At 36.7% G+C, this 25,410-nt stretch overlaps 1 protein-coding gene across 3 annotated transcripts in view; it reads left to right on the top strand.

The window, feature by feature from the left end:
- dnah7 (dynein, axonemal, heavy chain 7) overlaps positions 1-25,410 on the top strand; it is a 78,291-nt gene that overhangs the window by 21,215 nt on the left and 31,666 nt on the right. For all 3 annotated transcript variants that reach the window (XM_069196751.1, XM_069196750.1, XM_069196752.1), the window contains exons 22-43: positions 967-1,179; positions 1,310-1,419; positions 3,241-3,409; positions 3,490-3,592; positions 4,025-4,152; positions 4,775-4,987; positions 5,267-5,365; positions 5,446-5,694; positions 6,936-7,085; positions 7,468-7,650; positions 10,033-10,209; positions 11,002-11,133; positions 11,877-12,098; positions 14,199-14,396; positions 16,148-16,303; positions 16,834-17,002; positions 17,345-17,471; positions 18,578-18,797; positions 20,353-21,225; positions 21,833-22,062; positions 22,410-22,740; positions 25,002-25,348. In XM_069196751.1, coding sequence (XP_069052852.1) covers positions 967-1,179; positions 1,310-1,419; positions 3,241-3,409; positions 3,490-3,592; positions 4,025-4,152; positions 4,775-4,987; positions 5,267-5,365; positions 5,446-5,694; positions 6,936-7,085; positions 7,468-7,650; positions 10,033-10,209; positions 11,002-11,133; positions 11,877-12,098; positions 14,199-14,396; positions 16,148-16,303; positions 16,834-17,002; positions 17,345-17,471; positions 18,578-18,797; positions 20,353-21,225; positions 21,833-22,062; positions 22,410-22,740; positions 25,002-25,348 — 4,799 coding nt within the window. The remainder of the gene's footprint in view (positions 1-966; positions 1,180-1,309; positions 1,420-3,240; positions 3,410-3,489; positions 3,593-4,024; positions 4,153-4,774; positions 4,988-5,266; positions 5,366-5,445; positions 5,695-6,935; positions 7,086-7,467; positions 7,651-10,032; positions 10,210-11,001; positions 11,134-11,876; positions 12,099-14,198; positions 14,397-16,147; positions 16,304-16,833; positions 17,003-17,344; positions 17,472-18,577; positions 18,798-20,352; positions 21,226-21,832; positions 22,063-22,409; positions 22,741-25,001; positions 25,349-25,410) is intronic.

The following is a 25,410-nucleotide window of genomic DNA, read 5'->3' on the forward strand; positions in this document are numbered from 1 at the left end:
AATACAATCTTTCAAAAAATCTTTTTAAACACAATTGATGTTGATCAGAACTGAATGCACCTCTGCACTATGCACTGTTCACTTGGACTACCGTGTATTTTTTCACTACCATGTATTTATTGTTCTATTGTACAGACTATCACTATTTAATGTGTACTGTTTTGTCTTGTCTGCTGTACTGTGCCATCTGCTGTACTGTGCATGTCCTGAGAGAATGGCACGAATCAGATTTCCAATTTACACATACATATGGCAATAAACTCCTCTACTCGAAAAATATCTTTGTTGGTAAGAAAGGAGACAATTCTCAAAGTCAGAACATACTTATATTGTATGTGTACGGTAAAACTTCAGTATTTGTGTGAAGTCTATTTAAAGTCTACAAATGGCAAATTTGTTTTCAAATATGTTACTTGACCAAAAGTAGTTACTTCAAAAAATAATTCAGTAAAAGTAAAGTTCCCTCTAGGAAAACTACTCAAGTAAAAGTACAAAAGGATAATCTCTTAGTGATTTCAAAGTAATAGAAAGTGTCTTTTTTGCTGTTACAACTACTATTTTGCTAGTTATTTTCACTAATTTTCCCAACTTACAATTAACAATACTGATGTTACCAAACAAACAGGTAAGACCGTATTTTAAGAGACTTTCAATAAATGACTTCTAGAAAAAATGTATCTACCTTGAAATAGCTTTCTTATAAATGGTGTCACAAAACCTTAGGCTTTTGTCTATGATCCAGTCCCAAGTCCTTGTAGTCACTGATAATGTCTACAGTCTGAATGTTAATAACTGTATGTTGGAGGGGTGTTGCATTTTTCCTAATATTAGTGACTAGTTCTTTTGTTTTTAAGACATATAAGTTCAAAGAGCCCTCATCACACCATTTAGTAAAATCATGTTCTTTTGTTTGTTTGCCTTTTGTTTTGTTTTTCTGTTGGATTTTTAATGTTATGTTTCTTTCAGGCCCTGGAGGCATACCTAGACCTGAATAACAAGCAGATTGATGACATTGTGACACTGGTGAGAGGGAAGCTTTCCAAGCAGAACCGGGTAACTCTGGGGGCTCTGGTGGTGCTCGATGTTCATGCACGTGATGTTCTAGCAGCACTGGTCCAGAAACGAGTCAGTAGTGAGAACGACTTTGAATGGCTGAGCCAGCTTCGATACTACTGGGAGGTGAGCCACAGATTTCCACATACACTTTAAGATAATCAATTCAAAAATATCCATAGCAAGCTTTCGAAGATCATAAGTTTGTTTTATTAAGCTGAAATATTATTATATGAATGAATGTTCTTCCCCATAGGAAGGGGACCTTCAGACTAAGATGATCAACGCTGGTCTGGCTTATGGCTATGAGTATCTTGGCAACACGCCGCGTCTGGTCATCACCCCACTTACAGACCGCTGCTACAGGTGGGTCTATTGGAAAATTGTCTATGATGCAGCCTTCATAATCTGTGTCCATAAATGGAAGTAAAGATGGATGTTTGCTTATGTACATGCAGTATGTAGTTAGCTTTTCACTAAATCAAAGTATTTCAAACCATTCCCTTTAAAAGGTCAGTATTTACCCTCATAGTGCGTTCTTGAGTTACCTTATATATGATATGACAAGCCAGTCAGAATGTATTTTGTATTATTAAGCACACTTTTACTGCAAGACTAAATATATTCTTGAAAGTTTATTTACTGCTCTAGAGTTACTGAACTTATATTTACATTTCAAGTAGATGATAACCTTATGTATATTCATTGTACATGGCTTTTCCTGCTTGCAACAGTTGTGCTAAAAGGTCTGAAACAAAGGAATGAAATACTTAAAAGTATGATAATAACAAAATAAAGTACAGTATTACCAATAAGTAGAATTTAGCTATTAACAATAGCTGCAGGAATCTCAATGATTGTAAAGGTTTGGCTGATATAGTTGCTTTGTTTTGCATTTTTACATGCTTTTTTCTGACTAAAGACCTCTTTCACCTGTCATGTATGTTTTTGTATTGTATTACAGTATCTGGAGTATTTGACCAGAAGAGAATAAAAAACAGATGAATTATGAATCTGCATATGAATCTAAATCTAAACTCTATATAAATTTGACCAGAAATAAGACCTTTGATCCTAAGAGTACTATCTCTAACACAAATGTTCTTTCCTCTGGACATAATTAATAGAAGAGAGTTTCTCTTTTTTGGCTCCTAGTTGCATAGAACAGGTTTTAATTAAGGAGATATCCGTGGGCTCTCCCCTTGCTATCCATACTCCAGAAAAAACAAGAGACTTTTTTCAGGTATACTAATGGAAACAGACAACAGCTAAACAGCTGGTGTTAGCAGCACAACTCTACCCTCCAGCACCGCATTTATCTGAGCGTGCAAAGGGTGATAAGATTATGGAAAATAGGCATAGACATCACAAATCAGTTTAAGTAATGAGAAACATAATACAAGAAATACTGTATTTTTTTTTCAAATATGGGAAGCTCTCAGTCAACCTAAATTTGAGAATGGTGGACTTGATTTCCTTTTGATTTATATTCAAAATATACACCTTTGTCATGAATTTAAAATTAAGTTAGAATTAATTTACAGTAGTTTTAATGTCTAATACCTGATGTTTAAGTCCTTGGGAGGACGTGATGTTGGGCTCCCCCGTCTTCTAAAGCCAAGGGTATGAAATTCAGGATTTACATCCTCACAAAGCACAAATACAAAGACCTCTGTTTCCTAGAAGGTCTCACCATTGGAACTACCATGGCTCTCTGACTTGACTGCTGTGCCTCAAAGACACACTGAACTCCGATATCTTTGCTGATGTTAAAGCTGTCTGTGCCACTCAGAGAAACATCAAGTTTTGCCTTGACTAATTTCTTTGATTGATGCTTTTCATCCAAAGCAACTTGCATTTTTTGTTTATACAATTTGGGCATTTTACTGAAGCAAATTTTAGTGTAGTATCTTGCTCAGAGATACTAATGATACTCAGAAATTGAACCCACAACCTTGTAAGCCCAATAATTTTTAGTTAAGAGGCCAGAGCCCAAACCATTTCTCCATGTTGCTGCCTGTCATCAAGGAATGCAAGAGGATGGATATCCTTCAGATAGCCAGAAAGCATCAAGCAATGTGATGGTGACTTACAGTATGACCTGCTGTATGCAGTTCATTACAGTCATGACCAAATTCAGAAGCTGTCATGATCATGTGAAACGTCATGCTGTTTTTGTCTTCTTAGGACTCTTTTTGGGGCCTTGCATCTACATCTTGGAGGGGCTCCTGAAGGGCCAGCTGGCACTGGGAAAACTGAAACAACGAAGGACCTGGCCAAGGCAGTTGCTAAACAATGTGTTGTCTTCAACTGCTCCGATGGGCTTGACTATATTGCACTGGGAAAATTTTTTAAGGTAAACACTGACTCATGTCTTACTTCTCCCCCTTCCACCACCCAAAAACTGGATATAAGGCTTAATCTTGTATTTGCTAGGGCCTGCTGTCGTGTGGAGCATGGGCTTGCTTTGATGAGTTCAACAGAATTGATTTGGAAGTTCTTTCTGTTGTGGCACAGCAGATTCTTACCATACAAAGAGGTATTGATCATATTTACTGTTTCACAAATATTTTTTGTAAGGAAACCATTTAGAATGTTAGTCATCATAAAATGATCCGTTTCCTTTATGCTTTTCCTACTAACTTGTTATTAAAATATTCCTTATAGTAGTAAATAACCAGATAATGGCACACAAAACTACAGTCTTTTAAATTGACATTCCTACAAAGCCTGACTTTTAAACCAGTATTTTTATATACATTGTCGTAAAAAAAAAAAATTACACTGGGCATGGACAAAGTATTCAGAATTCTAGAATTGAAGTATTGAAAAAAATAGTTTTTTTTTAGTTCATGGTCATCCTACATGATACAGATAAGTTACATATCACATAGACACCATTCATTTTCACTTTCATAAGATCTAAAAATACAACAGAATATATGTTCTTTTTTTTTTTTTTCTCCACTAGGTATTTCTGCAGGCTCAGAAATGCTGATGTTTGAGGGTACAGAGCTGAAACTAGACCCCACTTGTGCTGTGTTCATCACTATGAACCCGGGCTATGCTGGCCGCTCTGAGCTTCCAGATAATTTGAAGGTAAAGATCTGACATAACAGTTTATTTTATTCCTAGGGCTAAGGCCAATCTGCATTACAGTGGAATAGTGTTTAGCACTGGTGCCTCATAGCACGTGGGTTCTGACTTTTCCATTCCACAATGGGACACCTTATACAGTATGTGGAATTTGCATGTTCTACTGTTTTCACTTGGATTTTCTCTCGTGATTCCCACCTTTCAAGGACATGCTGTTTGGGTAAATAGGAATCAATAATTTTCTTGTGCTCCGTGCTTTTGAAAGGCGAGGTTGCCACAACCAATATCATCAATATGTGATTTTCTGACGATATAAATCAAGCTCAGTTTGAGTTTCAGTTTTTCTGCCTTTTTATCACTCACAAATTATTTTATCACTCAAAATGGCAAAATGTTATACCCTTTATTACTAGCACTTCTAATTGTAACATCAAAATATACAAATCAGTTTTTTTAGATTCTATTATTTTGACAAAATAAGATATTATTTACAGTACTGATCACTTGCAACATGGTCGCTTAGTTTTCTCCCTTTGTAACCCTTTTTCCCCCACAAATATGCTTAATACATGAACAAATTGTCACATAATAAAGACTTCACAGATGTGTGTTCACAATCCTCTAGGCTCTCTTCCGGACAGTTGCTATGATGGTGCCAGATTACGCCATGATTGCAGAAATTGTGCTGTACTCCTGTGGTTTTGTCACTGCTCGGCCCTTGTCTGTGAAGATCGTGGCCACTTACCGGCTGTGCTCTGAGCAGCTCTCCTCCCAGCACCATTATGACTATGGCATGAGGGCTGTCAAGTCAGTCCTTACTGCAGCAGGGAATCTTAAGGTAAAGAGATACATTGCTCTGTCTTCATTCATTCAGTTTGTTTCACTTTTTCTCTAATTCAGAATAAATTTTAGGTTAATTATCCAAATCTATATCTGTTATACAGCATCTATGAATACAATTATGTATTGATTGCCATTCCTTGTAGATTTGTATCTAAAAGTATATTAATAACCTTTCACATCTTGGAAAACTCTCTTATAAGGTGGTGGAATATGAAAAGATCCCTTTAGTATTTCAAAAAGTTTTCATTATGTCATTTTTCTTTTTCTGCTGTAGTTAAAGTATCCTGAAGAAAATGAAGACATTTTGTTACTACGGTCTATTATAGATGTTAATCTTCCTAAGTTCTTGGCCCATGATTTGCCACTATTTGAGGTAAGCATGTTTAGCGTTATAGTGCATTTATTCCAAAAAGCAGATGTATAGTATTTACTTTTTTTATTTCTGTCATGAAGGGGATCACATCAGACCTCTTTCCAGGGGTGAAGTTGCCTAAACCAGATTACCGACTGCTGATGGAAGCCATCATGGAGAACAGCAAAAAGATGAATCTACAAGTGACAGACTTCTTTGCAGAAAAAATCCTTCAGATCTTTGAAATGATGATTGTGCGCCATGGTTTTATGATTGTTGGAGAGCCCTTTGGTGGCAAAACTTCTGCTTACCGTGTCCTGGCTGCTGCACTCAATGACATCTGTGAACAGGTATTGTGTTTAAAAGTTATCGACTTTCCTGTTGGTCAATTTTGTAATGTGAAAATAGCTTTAAATCTTTGGAACTCCAAAAATGAATAAAAAAGGAAAGGATCTCTAGGACATTTGGAGCACATTGCCTTAGGATCGTCCTGCAGAAAACCTTGGCCTTGTTTTTCAATGAACAGATCTTATTATTGTTAATATTTTTGTGTCTCTCAACCGTCACCATCCTCAAGAGGTGAGGGGAAGGCTAATATATATCATATAAAAAATAATAATTTCAGCAATATTGTTATAGTGTTTATATTTGCATTTTAAAGCACCTTAGCTCAGGCAGGTTTATAAACCAAAAATTGATTGAACAATACTTTCATATGTATTATAATTTGAATGTTTAAAAAAAATATAACAGCTCTAAAGGAAAAAGTGAACTAAAAGTGTGCTGTTTGCAATTTGCTATAGTTATGACTAATTCTCTTCTGATGTCAAGGATACAGTAAATGGCTTAGAATACATGAACATTTAAACATTTAGGTGGGCAAAGATTTAGAGTGCCAGACTTCTCAAAGAACGAGTGACAAAATCAGATTGGTCTACAATCTGACTATTAGAGTAATTGAGTAGTATTTATTATGGTTTACATACTGTAAACATCACGCATTGTGTTTTTGTGTATTTTTTGGCGCTCGTCTCTGAGACAACTTTTTCACATACTGTATAAAGAAACTGTCCTCCAGAGATCTTTATTAAATTGCTTTTGTTTTTTTTTTCCTCTTCTGTTCTTTTGCATAGAACACTTAGTGATAAGGGAAAAGAAAAAAAATACTGAAGCATTTATAAAGCTAAAAGAAGAAACGATTTTCAATGATGCACTGACATTTATGAAAGTTTGTTTAAAATATATTTTTTTATTGTCTTCAAAACCTGATAAGATAAGATCACTTTATTAGCCATATACAATTTCTTGCATTAGGAATTCGCATACCCCAGCTTCCTCTCCATGAGACACAGACACACAGGCAGGGAGAGAAGCTTGGAGTCAGAGCACAGGGTCAGCCATTGTACAGCACCCCTGGAGCAGTTGGGGTTAAGGGCCTTGCTCAGGGGCCCAATGGAGTAGGATTCCTCTGCCAGCCACAGGACTTGAAACGGCAACCTTCCAGCCACAGGCACAGATCCTTAGCCACAGTCATTTATAATATAATCAAAAATAGAAAAGCTACATAGATATTTTTTTGTTGTTCACACAGGGCCTGATGGACGAGAATAAGGTTCAGATCACAGTGATCAATCCGAAGTCCATCACCATGGGTCAGCTTTATGGCCAGTTTGACCCAGTCTCACATGAATGGTCAGATGGTATTCTAGCAGTCAGCTACAGAGCATTTGCTACTTCCCAGGTAAGCAGTAATATACAATACATGCAGGCTTCAAACTATATATTTAATTCACAGTGTGCTTCTACCGATAAATGTAGCAATTGAACAAGGCTAAAATGGTCCTAAAGGGGAGTCAAATTGAAATGGATTCTATGAAAATTCATATAAGACTGAATAAAAGCCCTAATGTTGGACAGTCTCAATGTAATGTGAAGTTTAAAATCTTTCAAGGTTATTTTCTTTTTGATAAATTAAATTCTTTTATCAGTTGTATATGTTTTGTGCCTCTTCATGTGTGTATGCTCTTTCACATCTACTGTCACCTCATATTACCTCATATGATATTGGGAAAACCATAATTTCACAATGAATCCTCGATGGATATTGTTGCTTCTTGCTGCAGACCCCAGACAGAAAGTGGCTGATCTTTGATGGGCCAGTGGATGCAGTTTGGATTGAGAACATGAATACAGTGCTGGATGATAATAAGAAGCTATGCCTGATGAGTGGAGAGATTATCCAGATGTCTCCCCAAATGAGCCTTATCTTTGAGCCCATGGATCTAGAGGTGGCTTCCCCTGCAACAGTAAGTTAATCATTGAGGAATTGTTACATTCAGTTGAATGATGTCTTTATATACAGTAAGTTAAAATCTCCATCCAAATGGCTTGTGATATTCAGAACATTGCCTTTGTAGCGTTTTTATTTTGTACATGGGAGTACCATTTTTATGTTTAAATAATGAAGCAGCTGGGCTGGTTTAGAAAGTGCAGAGATTTGTTCTGTAGTCTCAAGCGGATAACAGAAAGGTTTAAATTATTTAGTAAGATTGCCATGAACAATAACTCAGATTTATTCTGTACTTAAAGGTAAGCATTAAACTTCACTGAGAAAGATTAATACATCACACAGTTAATTTAGCCCTTAAAAAATAAACCCATCAAAAGACATTATACAGTAACACTATAAAATGCCTTAATGTCTTATTATATATTACAATAGCAAGAGTACTATGACCTACTTCATAATTTTTGTTACACACTGCTTGGTAATCATATTTTTTGACACATGATCGTTATGACTAGAGATTTTTTTTTTCAGAAATGATAACTTATAGCCTTTACAAAAAAGTCATTATATTTTCATTGTTAAGGAATTCCATCCCCTAGCAGAGATGGTCTTATTAAACAAGCTTAATGCACTACTATTGAACTAGGTTAAAACACAATAAAGGTTGATAATGGACAGAATTTTCTTTTTATATATTTCTGAAGCCTGAATTTAAAGGAGATTAGCTTCTTTCTGATCACTGTAGTCACATGTTACAAAGAAAGCAATGTAATTACAACATTCATAGTCTCACAAAAGCCTTGTTTCATACATCTGATAGATTCTATTTCTGTCCAATCCCTGAGAATTCTCTGCTTTAATGGATGACAAGGAAGGCTTTTCTCATGAGCACATCAGCCCTTCTCAGAAGCAGGACTGTCTCGTGTGGGAGGTTCATTAAGACTATCTAAACCTTTTCACAAACTCTCCAAAGATTTGTAGAAAAAAAAAAGATCACATCTGAATCCCATCACTTGGTGTTCTTCATTCTATAATTTATTTTAATTCATTGTGTTTTTACTTTGAAATTGAGGAATTGAAGTTACTGAAAACTACTAAATATATGTATAAACAGGGGTTTTAATAGAGAAGTACTGTACACCAGCTAACAATAAAAATAAAAACATTTTAATCTCTAAGGCTGCATCAGCAATTCTGTTACAAGGCTACAAGGAACAAATGGAGGTTAATTCCACACTGAAAAGAAAAATTACAAAACACAAAAAGTTACAGTTGGGGAACCTCAGATTTAAAGGAGGCTCCAAGTCTGAAATAATGTGTGTTTTCTATACATTCTTGTTCAGACTGTAAGGACCTCACCAATCCACATATCATTTTGCATGTTTATGCTATACATTCAGACTTATACGATAGTAGTCTACACAAAACCTTGATTCATCTCTGAAAAATGACAACCACGTGCTTAGCCCAATGTTCTCATGGCATGAAGATGTTGTTCTCTTGATAAGCAGGGGATATTGGTTCCATTGTGTGTGTTTTTTCATTATTGACCAGACTTGATATTCAACAGTTATATCGCCTTTAACATGTGCCCAATCAACTCTCTCACTAATGAATTGATTTAGTGTTCATGCAAAAGACTAACTCATTCAAGTGTATTATTCTCAGTCAAGAATGATTAAAATACAGCCAAAACATTGAATCAATATCCTAAATCAGTATACTTTATTTTTTCTGAAAGCACATATGCTTTGAGTTATACTTTACATTCATTTGATGATCATTATTTGACAGCCATGTAAAATTATTGGATTAACAATTAATTCAATTAATTAATTGAATTAATGATTCAGTTGTTATTCTAATTCATATCTTAGCTTAAGTTCAGTACTGTAATAGCAGTGACATTAACACGCATGGTTTTTAGGAAGTATTAAAGAAATTTCAGAGAGACTTTTATGTGCTTATCCTATTCCTTGTATAAAGTAGATGTTAAAATAAATATTGAATGGTGAAGCTTCCACAGCTTCTATTAATGATTTGTGTCTATACTTGGTCGTCAGTGTCTGTAGAGTTGAGAAATTTGATCAAAGTAGGCAGATACACAATTAGGAAAAATGTATTTTTAATTTGATTGAGAATTTCCAACAATTTAGGCTTATAACATTAAATGTATCTTTTGTTATCTTTAAATGTCCATCTATCAAATATGATTTATTGAAAACCAAAAAAAATATCTGTGGGTAAATGTTTAGTCCTTTAATTCTTTTATATTGAAGCAGGTAGGTATTAAAAATGTTGTGCAAAGTGGTCCCATGTTCATCTTCTTAGCTATTGCTAAATATTAGATTGCTTATCTCTTAGCTGCCTCACCAGCAAGTTTTTGTGTGACCTACAGGTGTCCCGATGTGGTATGATCTACATGGAGCCCCATATATTGGGCTGGAGGCCCCTGATGCTCTCCTGGATAAACACCATGCCCCCTTCCGTCAGCTCCATGCACAAGGACATCATCACAGGACTCTTTGATAGGATTGTCCCAGCCTGTCTGCAGTTTATACGTAAAGCTACCAAGGTACTTCAGATGAAGAGTATACTCTTTAATTTTTCATTCTCACCTATGCAATACCTTCAGGCAGACAACAGTTCTGCTTCCCTTTCCTCCTAAATACCACTCATCTATCTGCAGGAATTATTTTTTTTCTTTTGATGAGGCATTTAACTGAGAAGATTATTTTCTGCTGGCTAAGAAAATATACTTATTTTCTAAACTTATTTTGATTAGTTAAACTTTTTTGAGCTTAACTGACTGATGAAACCTTGCTACATGGAAAGTAAATAAATAGAATAATTTCCGTGTGGAACCTCCACAGCATACAGGCTATAAGAAACAAGTAGAGGTGAATTCCACACTGGAAAGTAGAAAGAAAGAATACAATGTTTCGGCTGTTGACCCTTTTTTAGGTGTGAGGAACAGAGAGAACAGATACAATACATGGCTGAAAAAAAGGGTACACAACAAAGGATAACTGAGGGCAGAGAACATGAGAATTGGGAAATAGGCACTTTCATTGAATATTATTTTTTGGTGTAATCCAAATAAACATTTTTATGACTATATGTGTAAACATAAACAATGACAGTAATAATGATAAAGTTCTAAATAAATATTATCTAATTTCTATTGGTAAACCTTATGAAAGTACTTTATACTTTGATTAAACTGACTTATATTAGAAGAAACTTTAGCTCAGTAGTTAAGCTTCTCCAGTATAACTTAAAATATATGGTTAGTTTCAGCATGAGCAAAGTGTATATGCACTGGTTACTGTGATTAATATGTCATTTTTTTAACTTGTTACTTTAGGAACTGTCCCCGACTTCAGACACCAACCTTGTTCGGTCTCTGATGAATCTCATTGACTGTATGATGGATGAGTTCAAAGATGAATCCCAGATAAAAAGTATGAATGAAAGGGACATCTGCTCATGGCTGGAGGTAGGTTGGTTAAAATAGGCTCTTTACATCTTTTCTTGTTTCAAGGGCATTGTCTCCGTGTGACTTTTATTTTGCTTGAAAAACTAAGCCAGATGTTAATGGCTCAAAAGTCTACGCAATTATCTAGAGCTGAAGAGGATCTTCTTTCTATTTGTTTTATCATGCCTTTATAAATCCTTGACTGAGTACTTCAACTCTTGATGTATGTTTTCATTTTATCCAATGGTATTTTGTCTTTAGTCTTTAAAAAAATGTAAGACATCTAAGACATTTTTAACATTAGAAAGTACTGACCATGTTTATTCAATATGTTTTTAATTGATTTACCTATTTTTAAAAAGTTTGATTAATGTCAGCAGTTCTCCAATATGCTTGGGTGTCTATTGGTTTCTCAACCAGCTTGCTGAGGCACAAACTTGGGGTTTCTTTAAAACGAAAATGCTGGATTAAGCTTTAGATTCACTATTTTACTTATCTTCTAACAGAGCATTGGGGCTGAATAGTTTTCTTATGCATTTTTTCTTAATGCAGGTATGATAAATAGAAAAATTTCAGTGTGGAACCTCCACAGCATACAAGCTATAAGGAACAAGTAGAGGTGAATTCCACACTGGAAAGTAGAAAAAATGTCAGTTGAGACGTCTGTGCAAAGAAAGGTTGACCATATGTCCTACAGTATCCTTTGTTACCTGGAGGAGCCCATTTTTCGCATCAGTTCTTAATTCATCCATGTTTCTGTTCAGGGGATCTTTGTATTTTCCCTGGTATGGTCTGTGGGAGCCAGCTGTGTTGAGGAAGGGCGACAGAAGTTTGACAAACTGGTCAGAGAAGTTCTAGAGGGGCCATTGAGTGAGGAAACCAGGACTCGCTTTGGCATCTTGGAACATGTGGAACCTCCAGCCAAGCCGCTCACTGTGTCACTGCCCACAGAAGGCACACTGTATGAATACAAATTCATTAAACAGGTCAGAGCCACTGCCACTCATTTACACACCTTTCCTTGAGTTTTTGCTGGAATCCCCTAATTTTGTTACAGTTATTTTAATGTTTTATTAACAGATGTGCATTTGATTGTCCTATAAAAATTATAATGGTGGGCCATGCTTGTCATGGATGTCGGGAAAGGGACGACCGTGGAATGGCAGGAGAGCGATAAAGACCCTATTTATAGCGGCAAGACGGGGGTTAGCCCGGGCTCAGCTGTTCAGGAAATGCCGTATATAAACTTATGCCCTCAGGCCATGGACAGGAGAGACCTGCTAGGCGCGTCTCAGGACATCCGGACCTCAATGCTGAGCGAGGAGCAGAGCAGACACAGGAAGTAAAAAGGCTACACAACAAGACACACCAGAAAGACATGAATAATCTCAGGGAACTAGGAATAGGACAGAAGTAGAGCGCCCTCTAGGTGTACTGGGTGTGACAATGCTTTTCGGTATATTGCTGTTTCAGTTTTCAATTTGTATTATCTTAATATCTTTACTGTGAAAGAAAACTGGTGTTAAGGAAGACAGACACTTTATTAATTGCGTGAGGGACATTACAGTGCAACAGTAGATGCCCAGCATACATAGCACAGCAGGTGTAAACAGGAACGCCAGCTGTAAACAGAGAATTAGTGTTTAATCCAAAAACACGTCAGTGTTGTCCCTGCCCACACACACAGTGGATGAGTTGTAAAGTGTAATGACAGAAGGCAAGAATGACCTTCTGTAGCACTCCCTATCACACCGTGGTTGGATCAGCCTATTGCTGAACGTTTTCTTTATTCTCTCAAGCATGTCATAGAGGGGATAGGAGACATTGTCCATGATGGCCATTAATTTGGACACCATTCCCCTCTCAGCCACTACCTCCATGGGGTCCAGATCAGATGAGCTTGTTCAACCAGTTAGCATCCCCTGCTCTTATCCCTGAGCCCCAGCACACCACAGCGTAGAAAATGGCACTCACTATAACCGACTGATAGAACATACAGAATGAAGCATCTTACTACACACACCTCCTCAAGAAGTAAAGTTGGCTCTGGCCCTGCATGTAGGTTGGCCTCAATATACCTTCAAGAAATAGTGTTCTTGAAGGAATTTGCCTAGCAAAAGTGAAAAATTTGTTATTGACCAATGTAAATTTGAGATGATTAGCTTGACTTCAAACTGGCGTTTTGGCATTTTCTAGTTGATATATCATTCAAAAATTACTTATAGTATGTGAATGCAATTTCATTTCTATTTCTAAAATCATACAACAATTTTAAAATGCTGATATAAAATAAGAGCTTTGCAATCAAAGTCAGACAGCTATAGATCAATTTCAGGACTAGAATGTAACTCCACTGAACTGTAAAGGACTTGAAGACCTGCACCCATCAGTGTGTTTTCCCAAATGTAAAGCCAACATTAAAACTGGAAAATTACGCTATGTTCCTGTAGTGTGTAAATAAGCTAGTGCATTAGGTGACTGAAGCTGGTTATAGTACGGTAGATGAAAGCGGTAGTTTAGGAACATCAGGATTATTTGTACTGGGCTACCAGCTGTGATAAGAAGCTTAAATGAGAAGAGTTAAAAGAAAAGAGGATATTTCTGGGTTTAACTCAAGTTTCCACCTTGGGGAGGACCAGCAGAGATATGCCAGAAACTCAGTAGAATATCAACAGGAGACTGACCCTTAGAGAGACAGCTTCCTCTGATCTTTCAGGTCATTTTCTCCATGTTTAATAAATATTGTACTCAGCCTTCTGTAATTGTTTAAATGAGGATATACACATATATATGCCCGCCTATGACTTAACTAGCTCCACTTAGTTAAACAAAATTATCCAAGGGTGCTACTTAGTGCCATTTTAGGATCCTATTAGATTTAGTAAACAAATAAGTTGCAGGGGTAATCTACCAACATAAACCTTTTCCTAGTTATGAATAATCATTTTTCCAACCAATCTTCAAAGCTGTAAGTTAGGAAAAGTACTATTTTTATGAGTTGAACAATATTAATACCATTAGCCCTAGAGTTAAACAGCTTTATTCCTCCCTGGGACAAAGAATGTATAATTTACTTCTTTTGGCAGGGTGTTGGGAGATGGGAGCTCTGGACTGAAGAGCTGAAATCTGCACCATCTATCCCACGGGATGTGCAATTTAATGAAATCATCGTGCCAACCCTAGACACAGTCCGCTACACTGCTCTGATGGAGCTCCTGATTACTCACCAGAAACCTACGGTGTTCATTGGGCCTACGGGCACAGGGAAGAGCGTTTACATCATTGTAAGTGTCAATGGACCCTTCAAAGGTCACCTTTGCCTGTTAATGAGCTTGTAGGTTTGGCTGCTTAAACCATTTTTACCTCTTTCCTTAGCTTCATTTCATTTTTCATGATCTTTCAGTAATGTACCTCTAGAGTCTTTGCTTTCAAAGGGCACCGAATTAGTTTGTATGCAGTGAATTTCTGAATGTCTGCATATGAAAGGTTGGTAGTGTTGGCAGAGAACATTGTACTGAACATAGTGTGGCACTGTTTTCAGTCCTGAGTTTGGGTTTATATTTCCCAGATAGTTTTTAATTCCATTTTGTTTTATGCAAGTGCTACTAAATATTACATTAACACTGAGACGCTGATCTTTTCTGAACCAGCTTCTAACTTTCTTTGAAACGATAATAGTTAATTAGTGTTTTTTGTGTAAATCTATGCATGGAAGTAAATTCTGCTGATTACATTATATCCTTCTATCAATCAGAAAGACATGTTTTAGTTTTTTCACACAACAATAGTTCTCTTGGTAGGTGGTACACCAGAATTAGTAGCCGCTAGGTAGAATCTGTGAGCTATTTACCTTAGTCCTGCAGTACTAATCTAAATTCATGATAAAGCCGAACCCTGCAGCTGCTGGTATTGTTAACAGTTAAGGAAATGAGGACTAGAGGTTTTGCCTGGATCGTCCCATTTTTCTGATACCTCTCCTGGTAATTTATGATGTCTCTTTCATAGCAGGAGGGACTCTCAGTGATAAATGAGCTCACAACTTAAAACTGATGACAGTGTACACTAGTAACTTGCCTTTGGCACTAATGAAATTGATGGGTGAATTAAATGCAAGCTGGGGATTGCATGTATTGTGCGTCTATTTTCAGCTCAATGGGGAGAATGCAAGGAAACATTATAACATTTCTGAGCAAAAAAAGCTTGTTGGAATCTATCAAATTTAGCTTTATTGATTAAACATTAAGTGTTTTTTTGTAAATACACTCCTTTCTTATTATTGGGCAGTTTTCCATTGCTTTATAATACACATTTGAGGAAATCAGCATATTGAAATTCATGTTTTAGCACAATTATTTCTGTAACCTATGAAAATAATATTATATATGATAACAGAAGAGAAGCAGAGTGTTATTAATGAATATCATTTGTATGTCATTTGATGCTTTGATTTCTTTACTGTAATGCACTGGCATCTCCACATCTCAACTAGGGGAAGAGCAGTCATGCACTCTTAGTCCCACTTTACACCTTGTGCTCCTGAGCACCTCAATATTCACCAGGATACAAGCTTATAGATAATAATAATAATAATAATAATAATAATAATAATAATAATAATAATAATAATAATAATAATTGCTTACACTTATATAGCGCTTTTCTGGACACCCCACTCAAAGCGCTTTACAGGTAATGGGGACTCCCCTCCACCACCCCCAATCTATAATGCATAGATGTTAAGAATATATAACTGTGTTCATACAGTATCTCATGGGGAATTGAGAAAATGTAGCGTATCTGAATAAACCTTTTGTGGTATTTGAAAAATAAAGCACTACAACAAAGATTTCTTTATTTGTTTTTCTAGGATTAAATATCTGCTTGTATCAATGCATCCATTCATCTTAACACCTATCCTTTTCAAATTCTTTTCACTTTTTTAGTTTCATGACTACATGTGAAATCAAAAGTCAGCTGTTGAAATGTATGGGGTGCCTGCTGAGCGCATATTCTAAAACTGAATTCTTCTCTGCAGGATTTCTTGTTAAACCGCCTTAACAAGGACATCTACATGCCATTGCTCATTAACTTCTCAGCCCAGACCACAGCTGCACAAACCCAGAACATTATCATGTCCAAACTAGATAAACGAAGGAAGGGTGTCTTTGGGCCACCCTTGGGGAAGAAAACGGTAAGGCTCTGCATGCTTCATCACCTCATCATGCACCTAACAACAGGAGCAAGACATTAAGTAAATATAAAAAAAATGTAAGATAAAATTCAGAGCACCTCTTAAAGCTTCATTATCCACACATCCTAGTGAATACATTATTTTTAGATGTATGATAATACTGTATGTACAATGCTGAGTCCACTACAAAGAAATACAGTAATAATATTCTTAAGGTAACATGCAGCAGTAATTAATAGCTTAGTACAATGTGTACATTTTCATTTTTGTGAATGAAAACAAATAACTCAAATATTTTTTTTTTCTAGAGAAGATCAGATATGGTCCAGCTTGCAGTTCAAAACAAAACCCTTTAAAAAGTAGTTTGTTATCTCTGTAGCATTCAGTGCAATGTTTTTTGCATTTTTCTTAGTGAATTTCAAGGGTGCAGTGTACTGTAGGAGTATAAGACTCTCATTTTGTGAAATATCTCATTGAAGCGATGCAATGAATTTCTTTAGTCTAATTGTGCTTATATCTGTATGTTGCAGGTGGTGTTTGTGGATGATGTTAACATGCCAGCACGAGAGGTATATGGTGCCCAGCCACCAGTAGAGTTACTGCGACAATGGTTGGACCATTGGAACTGGTATGATATGAAAGACTGCTCTATGCTCAAACTGGTAGACATCCAGATCATGTGTGCAATGGGACCCCCTGGTGAGTGATGCATTATGATATGTTCTGTGCTCTCCTACTAATGTTCTCAGTTCTAATACTTAAAGTTTACTGTACATACTATACTTTAAAGAGGTGGTTAAAGTAGTGGCAATAACTGTCCGTCTCAATTTTTGAACTGAGTATTTGTATTTCTGAGTATGTATTTCTCTCTCCTGTGAAGGTTATTCATCAGCCACCTGAAATGAAAACTTGTTTATTTTTGTTATTCTTAATATTTTACTTCTGATATACTTCTGATATTATTTTTAAACTATATTTTTCTGCAAAGTAAAATATATTCAATACAATATTTATTTATACTGTACCTCTGTTTCTTCTTAGGGGGTGGAAGAAATCCAGTCACACCACGTTTCTTACGCCATTTCAACACTGTAACTATCAATGAATTTGATGAAAAATCCATGTATACCATCTTCTCCAGGATTCTAGACTGGCATCTCACCATACGGTATGGAAATGTTTATTTTGTGGAAATACCTTACCTTAAGAAAGTAGAAAGAAGAAACTTGAGTCTTCTTCAGTTGTGAAAACAGTGTAATTAACCTTTACCAGTTCTTTTGCAGCAGTCACTCACTGAGCAGCTCCCCGTTCTAACCTCCAATATACTGTATATTTTGTAACTCAAACCTCCAATATATGTTGGAACAATCAAACCTGGTAACTGCTGTATGGATTTGAATTGCACTAGAATAAAGGAAACAGAAGGAGAGGAAAGTTTACACATATCTTTTCCACTCTTGTCAAAATAATTTTCCTTATTCCGATATTTTCCCTCACAGCATCAGCAGAAGTGCAGAGCAGGCAAATATTTTATCCGAGCAAGCAGTAGATGCAGTAATTACATAAAACTGTGATTATCCACCAGCAGTTTAGTTTAGCTGCATTCTGAGCGTGTTCTAGAGAAAGTTATACCAGGCAATGTGGACAAGCTTTAAAACCATTTTTATAAAAGAAAACAACATTGTGCTGCTCTATGTCTGAAAACTAAATTTAAAGAAAAGAATCTTCCTAGTTTTAAGCAGAGTTAGGCCCTGCATAATATAAAGGCTTACTCATTACCAAACTGAAGGCTTTTCAGTTTTAAAATGGAGGGGAATAGAAAACCCTCCATTTTAAGGATTGACAGACTTACTGACTTCTTAAAAGGCTGGTAACAGATTAAAAATCTAGAGTAAATAGTGATTATATTACTATATAATTGTGATTTTCTAAAAAATGGTAAAATCCAGTGAAGATTTCTAGCTTAATTTTTATAGGTTGCTGTGTAAAACACCCACTTTTTTCCTATAGGAGTTTCTTGACCTCTGAGGTACCTGCACCTAGTATGTGATAATACTGAGGTTAGTTACCAAGTAACAGCTGTTCAGTTGTTCGACTGACTGCACACTTACTTTACTGTGAAAATATTTATGTTTCCTTAACGTGTATTATTATGAATTATTAGATTTGCTTAAAATCCAGAGATGAAAACTCACTTTTTTGCTGGACAAATGTATCTGCACACAAAAGCAGCACTTGAATCTGATTGTCTTCCGTCTTCTATCCTGGACACAGGTTTAGCTTTCCTAAAGAGTTTGCCGTGCTCACTCCTCTGGTGATCCATAGTACTATGGCTGTATACAAGGAGGCCTCCAAGAATCTGCTGCCCACACCAGCCAAGTCCCATTATCTCTTCAACTTGCGGGACTTCTCACGTGTCATCCAGGGCATCTGCTTGTCACGACCCGAGACTGCCGACATCCCTGCTGCTATCAAGCGCCTCTGGGTGCACGAGGTAGGTTTTTAAAAGTTTGTCATATATATATATAACAGTGTACAATTTTGTTGTATGATATATGATACATTACATAAGAACATAAACAAGGGTTACAAATGAGAGGAGACTGTTTGGCCCATCTGGCCCATTTAGTATTTAGAAGCATATTGATTCAAGTATCTCGTCGTGCCATTTCTTGGAAAACCAAGTACTGTATGAGCTTCAGCCATATTACTAACAAACTTACTAACTCCACTATATTACTAACAAATCGAGTCAAAAAAGTTAACGAGTGCCATGTTGAATTTTCTTTCAGGGCAAGAAAAACAATATTACATTCTTTCTGATCAATTAATTCTAAACAGAGCAATACATTTGTTGTTAATGACTCCAAACAAAAAACACAATTTTAATAATCTAATAAAAATTAAATCATCCAAACTTCTGAACAATATATTCAAACCCTTCTAACCCTTGATATTCTGTTATTGCTGTAGTTGTACTTTTATACTTTTTTTAAATGATGGTGTTCTTTTAATGCTATCTAGTATCGAATTCCAAGAAAGTTCCCAAGTAAAAAACTCTGAAAATTGTTTATAACATCATGATGGTATGCAGCTTTTTTCAACAGCTGCTCTGGTAGCGCTGTTATTATAATAGGAGCAAAAGTAAGAAAAAGAAATACTCTGATTGTGGAAGTCCAAGGTCATTCTGAGACTTTAAACCAGAACTGCATATGAATAATTTATGTAATTATCAAGACTTAGTATGTTGTATTGTGAATACTGAATAGGTTGTATCTCATGTTTTATATATCAATAACAAAATCAGACATTTTATAGAGAATAAAGAGGCAAAGTGCCAGTTTACCCAGCAGGTGATCAAATATTATGCCAAGTGAAAACTGGAATAAATTTAAATAGGATAAAATAGAAAATACATCATATTAAATATGATATAAGAATATCAGCTAATTTTAATTTTCATTAAACTTCTATACTGTTTAATATAATATATATGAATCTGTTTTATACATTAGTTTTACATGTTAGTTGAAAATTCATAGAAGTTCCCAAAAGTATTTTTTCACCTTCAGTTAATATACAGTAACTGAATGATTTTGTGTTGATTATATGAATAGAAAGACATTCCATAGTTTTATTAAAAGATTAGTAGATAGTAATAGTAAATCTATCTAGTAAAAGATAGTAATTAAAAGATTGTGATTGTCACATTGTGCATTACATCTAACTTACATGGACCAGTTTAACTGGATTTGGCTGATCATATACAGTACATATGGCAAGAAATTTATGGGAAATACATTAACATGAACTAGGCATTTTGTTTGCCTCAGGGCTTACCTGGAAAAAAGTTTATCATTATTGTTTTTACATTCTTTTGTCTCCGTCTTTTTTTTGTGTTGTATAACTCTTTTGCAGAAACTTCATAGCACTGGAAGTAAATAAAATCAGTTTTTAAGTCATGTAGAACTGCAATATTGTAGACAATGATCTGCAGTTTCTGCTCTGCTCATTAATGTGGATGGGCTACCTGTTTTCATTCACTGCAGGTGCTGAGGGTATATTATGATAGGCTGGTGGACAACTCTGACCGCTCATGGGTGGTCGGTTACCTGCAAGAGGTGTGCCAGAGTCATATGCGTGAAGACTTCCACCAACTCTTTCGTCACCTTGCTCAGGCTGAGGATGGGAAGGTGACAGAGGATGACCTGCGCAGCCTCATGTTCTGTGACTTTCATGATCCCAAGGGTGAGGACCAAAATTACAGAGAGGTGGGCAACCTGGACCAGCTGAGGCAGGTGGTGGAGACTCACCTGGAGGAGTTCAACAATATCAGCAAGAAGCCCATGAACTTGGTTCTGTTCCGCTTTGCCATTGAGCATGTGTGTCGCATTTCCCGTGTGCTGAAGCAGCCTCGTGGCCATGCCCTGCTGGTGGGAGTGGGTGGGAGTGGGCGGCAGTCCCTCACCCGCCTGGCTGCCCACATGGCTGAAACTGAGCTGTTCCAGGTGGAGATTTCCAAGAGCTATGGCTCTTCTGAGTGGCGGGAGGACCTGAAACACATCCTGAGAAAGTCAACAGAAGGGGAGACACATGGTGTGTTCCTCTTCACTGACACACAGATTAAGAAGGAGTCCTTCCTGGAAGACATCAGCAACCTGCTAAACACAGGCGAGGTCCCCAATCTATTCGCTGTAGATGAGAAGCAGGAGATCTGTGAGCGTATGCGTGTGCTGGACCGTCAACGTGATCGGGACAAGCAGACAGATGGCAGCCCCCTTGCACTCTTCAACATGTTCCTAGAGCGCTGTCGGAGTCAGCTACATGTGGTGCTAGCCATGAGCCCCATTGGGGACACCTTCCGCAATCGCCTGCGACGCTTCCCTGCTCTTATCAACTGCTGTACTATCAACTGGTTCCAGGTACAACTTGCAGGTTCAACTGCTCAAAGTCTTGTTATCGTTAGTTTAACACTGTGAAGAGTATCATTTTTTTTTAATGTTCATAGGTAATTACATATGCTGAAATGCATTAAAAATGCAACAAGTATCTTTAACCAATAACATTTGCTTCTTAATGCCTCTCCATGTTTTTTTCTCCATCTGATTTTTCTAGGTCATAAAATGTATCAGTGTGTTTCTGTAGCAATATAATTAATAATTGCTTACACTTATATAGCTTTTTCCGGACACTCCAGTCAAAGCGCTTTACAGGTAACGGGGACTCCCCTCCACCACCACCAATGTGCGGCATCCACCTGGATGATGCGACAGCAGCCATAGTGCGCCAGAACGCTCACCACACATCAGATATCAGTGGGGAGGAGAGCAGAGTAATGTAGCCAATTCATAGAGGGGGATTATTAGGAGGCCATGATTGGAAAGGGCCAATGGGAAATTTGGCCAGGACGCCAGGGTTACACCCCTTCGTCTACATAATGGCCTATGTTTTGTAGTTAAAATGCTTTAATTATTAATATATCTTTCAAGTTCTGTTTTTTCAGTTTGTTGTGTTTTGTTGTTCTTCAAGACATGGCCAGAGGATGCCTTGCAGGCTGTAGCCTCTCGTTTCCTGGAGGATATTGAAATGACTGAGGAGACACGCGCAGGCTGCATAGACATGTGCAAGAGCTTCCACACCACCACTATTGAGTTATCGGCCCGCTTTCACACCGAGTTGCAGCGTCATAACTATGTCACACCCACCTCTTATCTGGAGCTCATCTCTACTTTCAAGGCTTTGCTTGAAAAGAAGAGAACGTAAGGAAAAAAGGACTATCTTACTTATTTTATTTCTATTGTGCATTTTCTGTCTATACATTTTGTGCGTGTACATTTTAAAGTGACAAAGTGATACTGAAGCATAAAAGATGAAAAATGCTAAGTGATTCTTCTTTTTGTGTTTTATATGTAAATTCCTGTTTTATTGCTTATGTCCTTGGCATGCTTGATGCTTGTGGATTGTATTGGAATAAAAATGAACCACAGAATTTGCCATCGCAGCATCGTAGCTGGACATAATTAAAAGTAGCTTTTTTAAAAAAATTAGTAATTTTGCAGTAAAAAAAAAATCTTCTAGTTCAGAGGCAGTGTCGATGTTTTTACAGTGAGGTTATGAAGTTGAAGCGCCGCTACGAGGTGGGTTTGGAGAAACTGGAGTCTGCAGCAGCACAAGTGGCGACCATGCAGGTTCAGCTAGAGGCTCTGCAGCCACAGCTCAAGGTTGCCAGCAAGGAGGTGGATGAGATGATGGTGGTAATTGAGCGAGAATCCATTGAGGTGGCCAAGACAGAGAAGATTGTGAAGTCGGATGAGGCAGTAGCCAATGAGCAGGCCACGGCAGCCAAGGCGATCAAGGATGAGTGTGATGCTGACCTAGCTCATGCCTTGCCCATCCTGGAGTCGGCACTGGCTGCTCTAGACACCCTCACCCCTCAGGTACACCAAGAATGCCACTCCTTCTCTGTTTAGTGTGTCAGCCTGCATGAATGGAAATGTACATAGTACAAAAGATGAAGGCAGCTATCTCTTGGCATAGCCAGTATGCTGGTGTGTCTTTCTGATGGAGGTCTTGGTAATAAAAGGGTCAGCTCACCGTCGGGAGAAGAACTGAAGTATTAAAGATGTGTTTTGTATTGTATTGTATGTCTTTCATTAAAAACAATAATCTAAAGAAGAAATGATCAAGAATCAAATACTCCCTTTTCTTGAAGGTTAACTTAAAAGTGGCCTCTTCTTATTAGGCACTAGGCTTGGTTATTTTTTATTTAGAAAGTAAAGGGATGTATATCAGTGTTAGAGACACTGTCGTCTATCACAGAGGAGTAAACCAACACCCTGTCTCTTGGGGATAATTAAATTATGTGATTATACATACATTCTTAGTACCAGTCTAAGTGGATTAATCACAGATGCTGACCCTCCATCTTGGCAGTCTATTTATCTCTGTATCTTTACAACACCCTCAATCAAACCCACAATAAGTAGAGAACTTCATTGAAAAGAGCCAAGGATTAGGAGATGAAACTGCAGTTTTCTTATAGATCCCATGTATCGTAAGTAGTAACTAAGATACACTATAGAACAGGAGTCAAGATAGTCAATAGTAAGCAACTCTTTAAAATGCTCTTTTGTTTGTTTGAGATAAGTGCATGTTCTTTTAGAGAAGATACTCTATTATCCTTGACATGATCAGTTATCTGTCAAAACTGCCAGACATTTCTCTCAAGAGGGAAATAACAGACAATGGTAAGACAATATAGATGTTTAGTACAAATCTTAAATTGAATGGTGAGAAACACAGTAGGAATAAACTGATCGGTAATTTAACATTAAGAAAAAATGTGTATTTTTTATATCCAACATAAAATTAGTGTTTTAAAACCCTCGTTTAATATGTAATAACAGAGACAAAATAAATAACATTAACCAAAAATGTTCTGGCTCCAAAAGATCCTTAATGTATGAAAAAAATCAAAGCAAAATTGCATAATTGAAAAATGTTAAAGTCTGAAAAGTTCTATTAACTCATATCATGAATTCCTATTCCTGTACATAAGGTCTGGTCAAGGCACAAGACTTGATGCGTATATGTGTATGTACATGGATACATGCATGTATATAGATATAGTTTTCTTGACATTTTGCTTTTATCATTAAGTTTTAAATATCTAGATATGATAGATCTAGTACAAAACAGTTTTTAGCTTTACCTACTGTATATACAGTATAAAGAAAATAATGTCGATGAGGAACACCTGACAATAGGCTAATTAGACTTGATTGGTAAATTAGATGGAATAGCCATTATAAGACCTAATACTGCCTCCTAATGTGTAGTTCACTTTGAGTTGTCTTGATCAGATTTGGAAGATTTTACACTTTTACACACTTTTATAATATATACGTTATAATTTATATGTATGTTATTACTACAGTATGTTGTGAATGGAGGCTGATACCATTTTAGAAGTGAAAATGACACAGTTATTGCAGATGTTTATTTTCTTAATTTGTATTATGAAAGCAAATTATTACAATCTCTTACAATAGTTCTCTGTATATTTTATGTACCCTATTTGCAACTAATTTTTGTTTGTGAAGTAGGATTAAATGGATCGCGTTTATACTGCCAATGAGAGAGATATGAGTATTTAAATGCTCTTCAATTTTATGAGCATTTAAAAAGAAATGTAATAGTTTCTTCATGGTAAATTTGATTCTCAATTGCACCCCCTGGGTTAATTGATATCTGATAGTCTAAAACATGTTTAAATGAAATATTTGGAAAATGTTTTATAGAAGAATAGTCTCCTTCACAAGCAGACTCATATATACAGTCTATACATACTGTATAAGTTTGTTGGTTACCATATATTTCCTGGCTTTTAAAGCTGGAATCTGTCATAAAGAATGTTTAATGTATTGATTCAACTAGAATGGGAAACAGTTTTGAAAGTCACTGAACTAGTTAGAATTTTTCTCTGTTTTGTTCACAATGAATTACTTTGATGTGAGACAAAGAACTATCAGAAAATAATTTTTACTATTTCCATAAAAAAATGTGTACCTTATGAAAGCGAGTGTAAACATTGTTTAAAAATATTGTTTTTGTGAAAAATGCACTATTTTGGTGTCAAGGACTTGCTCATATTTGCTCATGTTATTAATCCGCGGTTGGCAATTGTACGTCTGCTTAGGACATCACAGTAGTAAAGTCGATGAAGAGCCCCCCTGCGGGTGTCAAGGTGGTGATGGAGGCCATCTGCATCTTGAAGGGCATCAAGCCTGACCGTGTCCCAGACCCCTCAGGGTCTGGGAAGAAGGTGGAGGACTTCTGGGGCCCTGCCAAGAAACTCCTTGGAGACATGAAGTTCCTGCAGAGTCTTCATGAGTATGACAAGGACAACATTCCCCCCAGCTACATGGGGATCATCCGGAAGCAGTACATCACCAACCCTGAGTTCGTCCCTGAAAAGATCCGGAATGCTTCTACTGCTGCTGAGGGGCTCTGTAAATGGGTCATTGCCATGGACTCCTATGACAAGTGAGACTGGAAACTGGGATGTGGGCAGAGACTGAAAAAACATGCTCATATACAGTACCCAA

This window comes from Lepisosteus oculatus, chromosome 12 (assembly GCF_040954835.1).
Source record: "Lepisosteus oculatus isolate fLepOcu1 chromosome 12, fLepOcu1.hap2, whole genome shotgun sequence".
Lineage (NCBI taxonomy): Eukaryota > Metazoa > Chordata > Actinopteri > Semionotiformes > Lepisosteidae > Lepisosteus > Lepisosteus oculatus.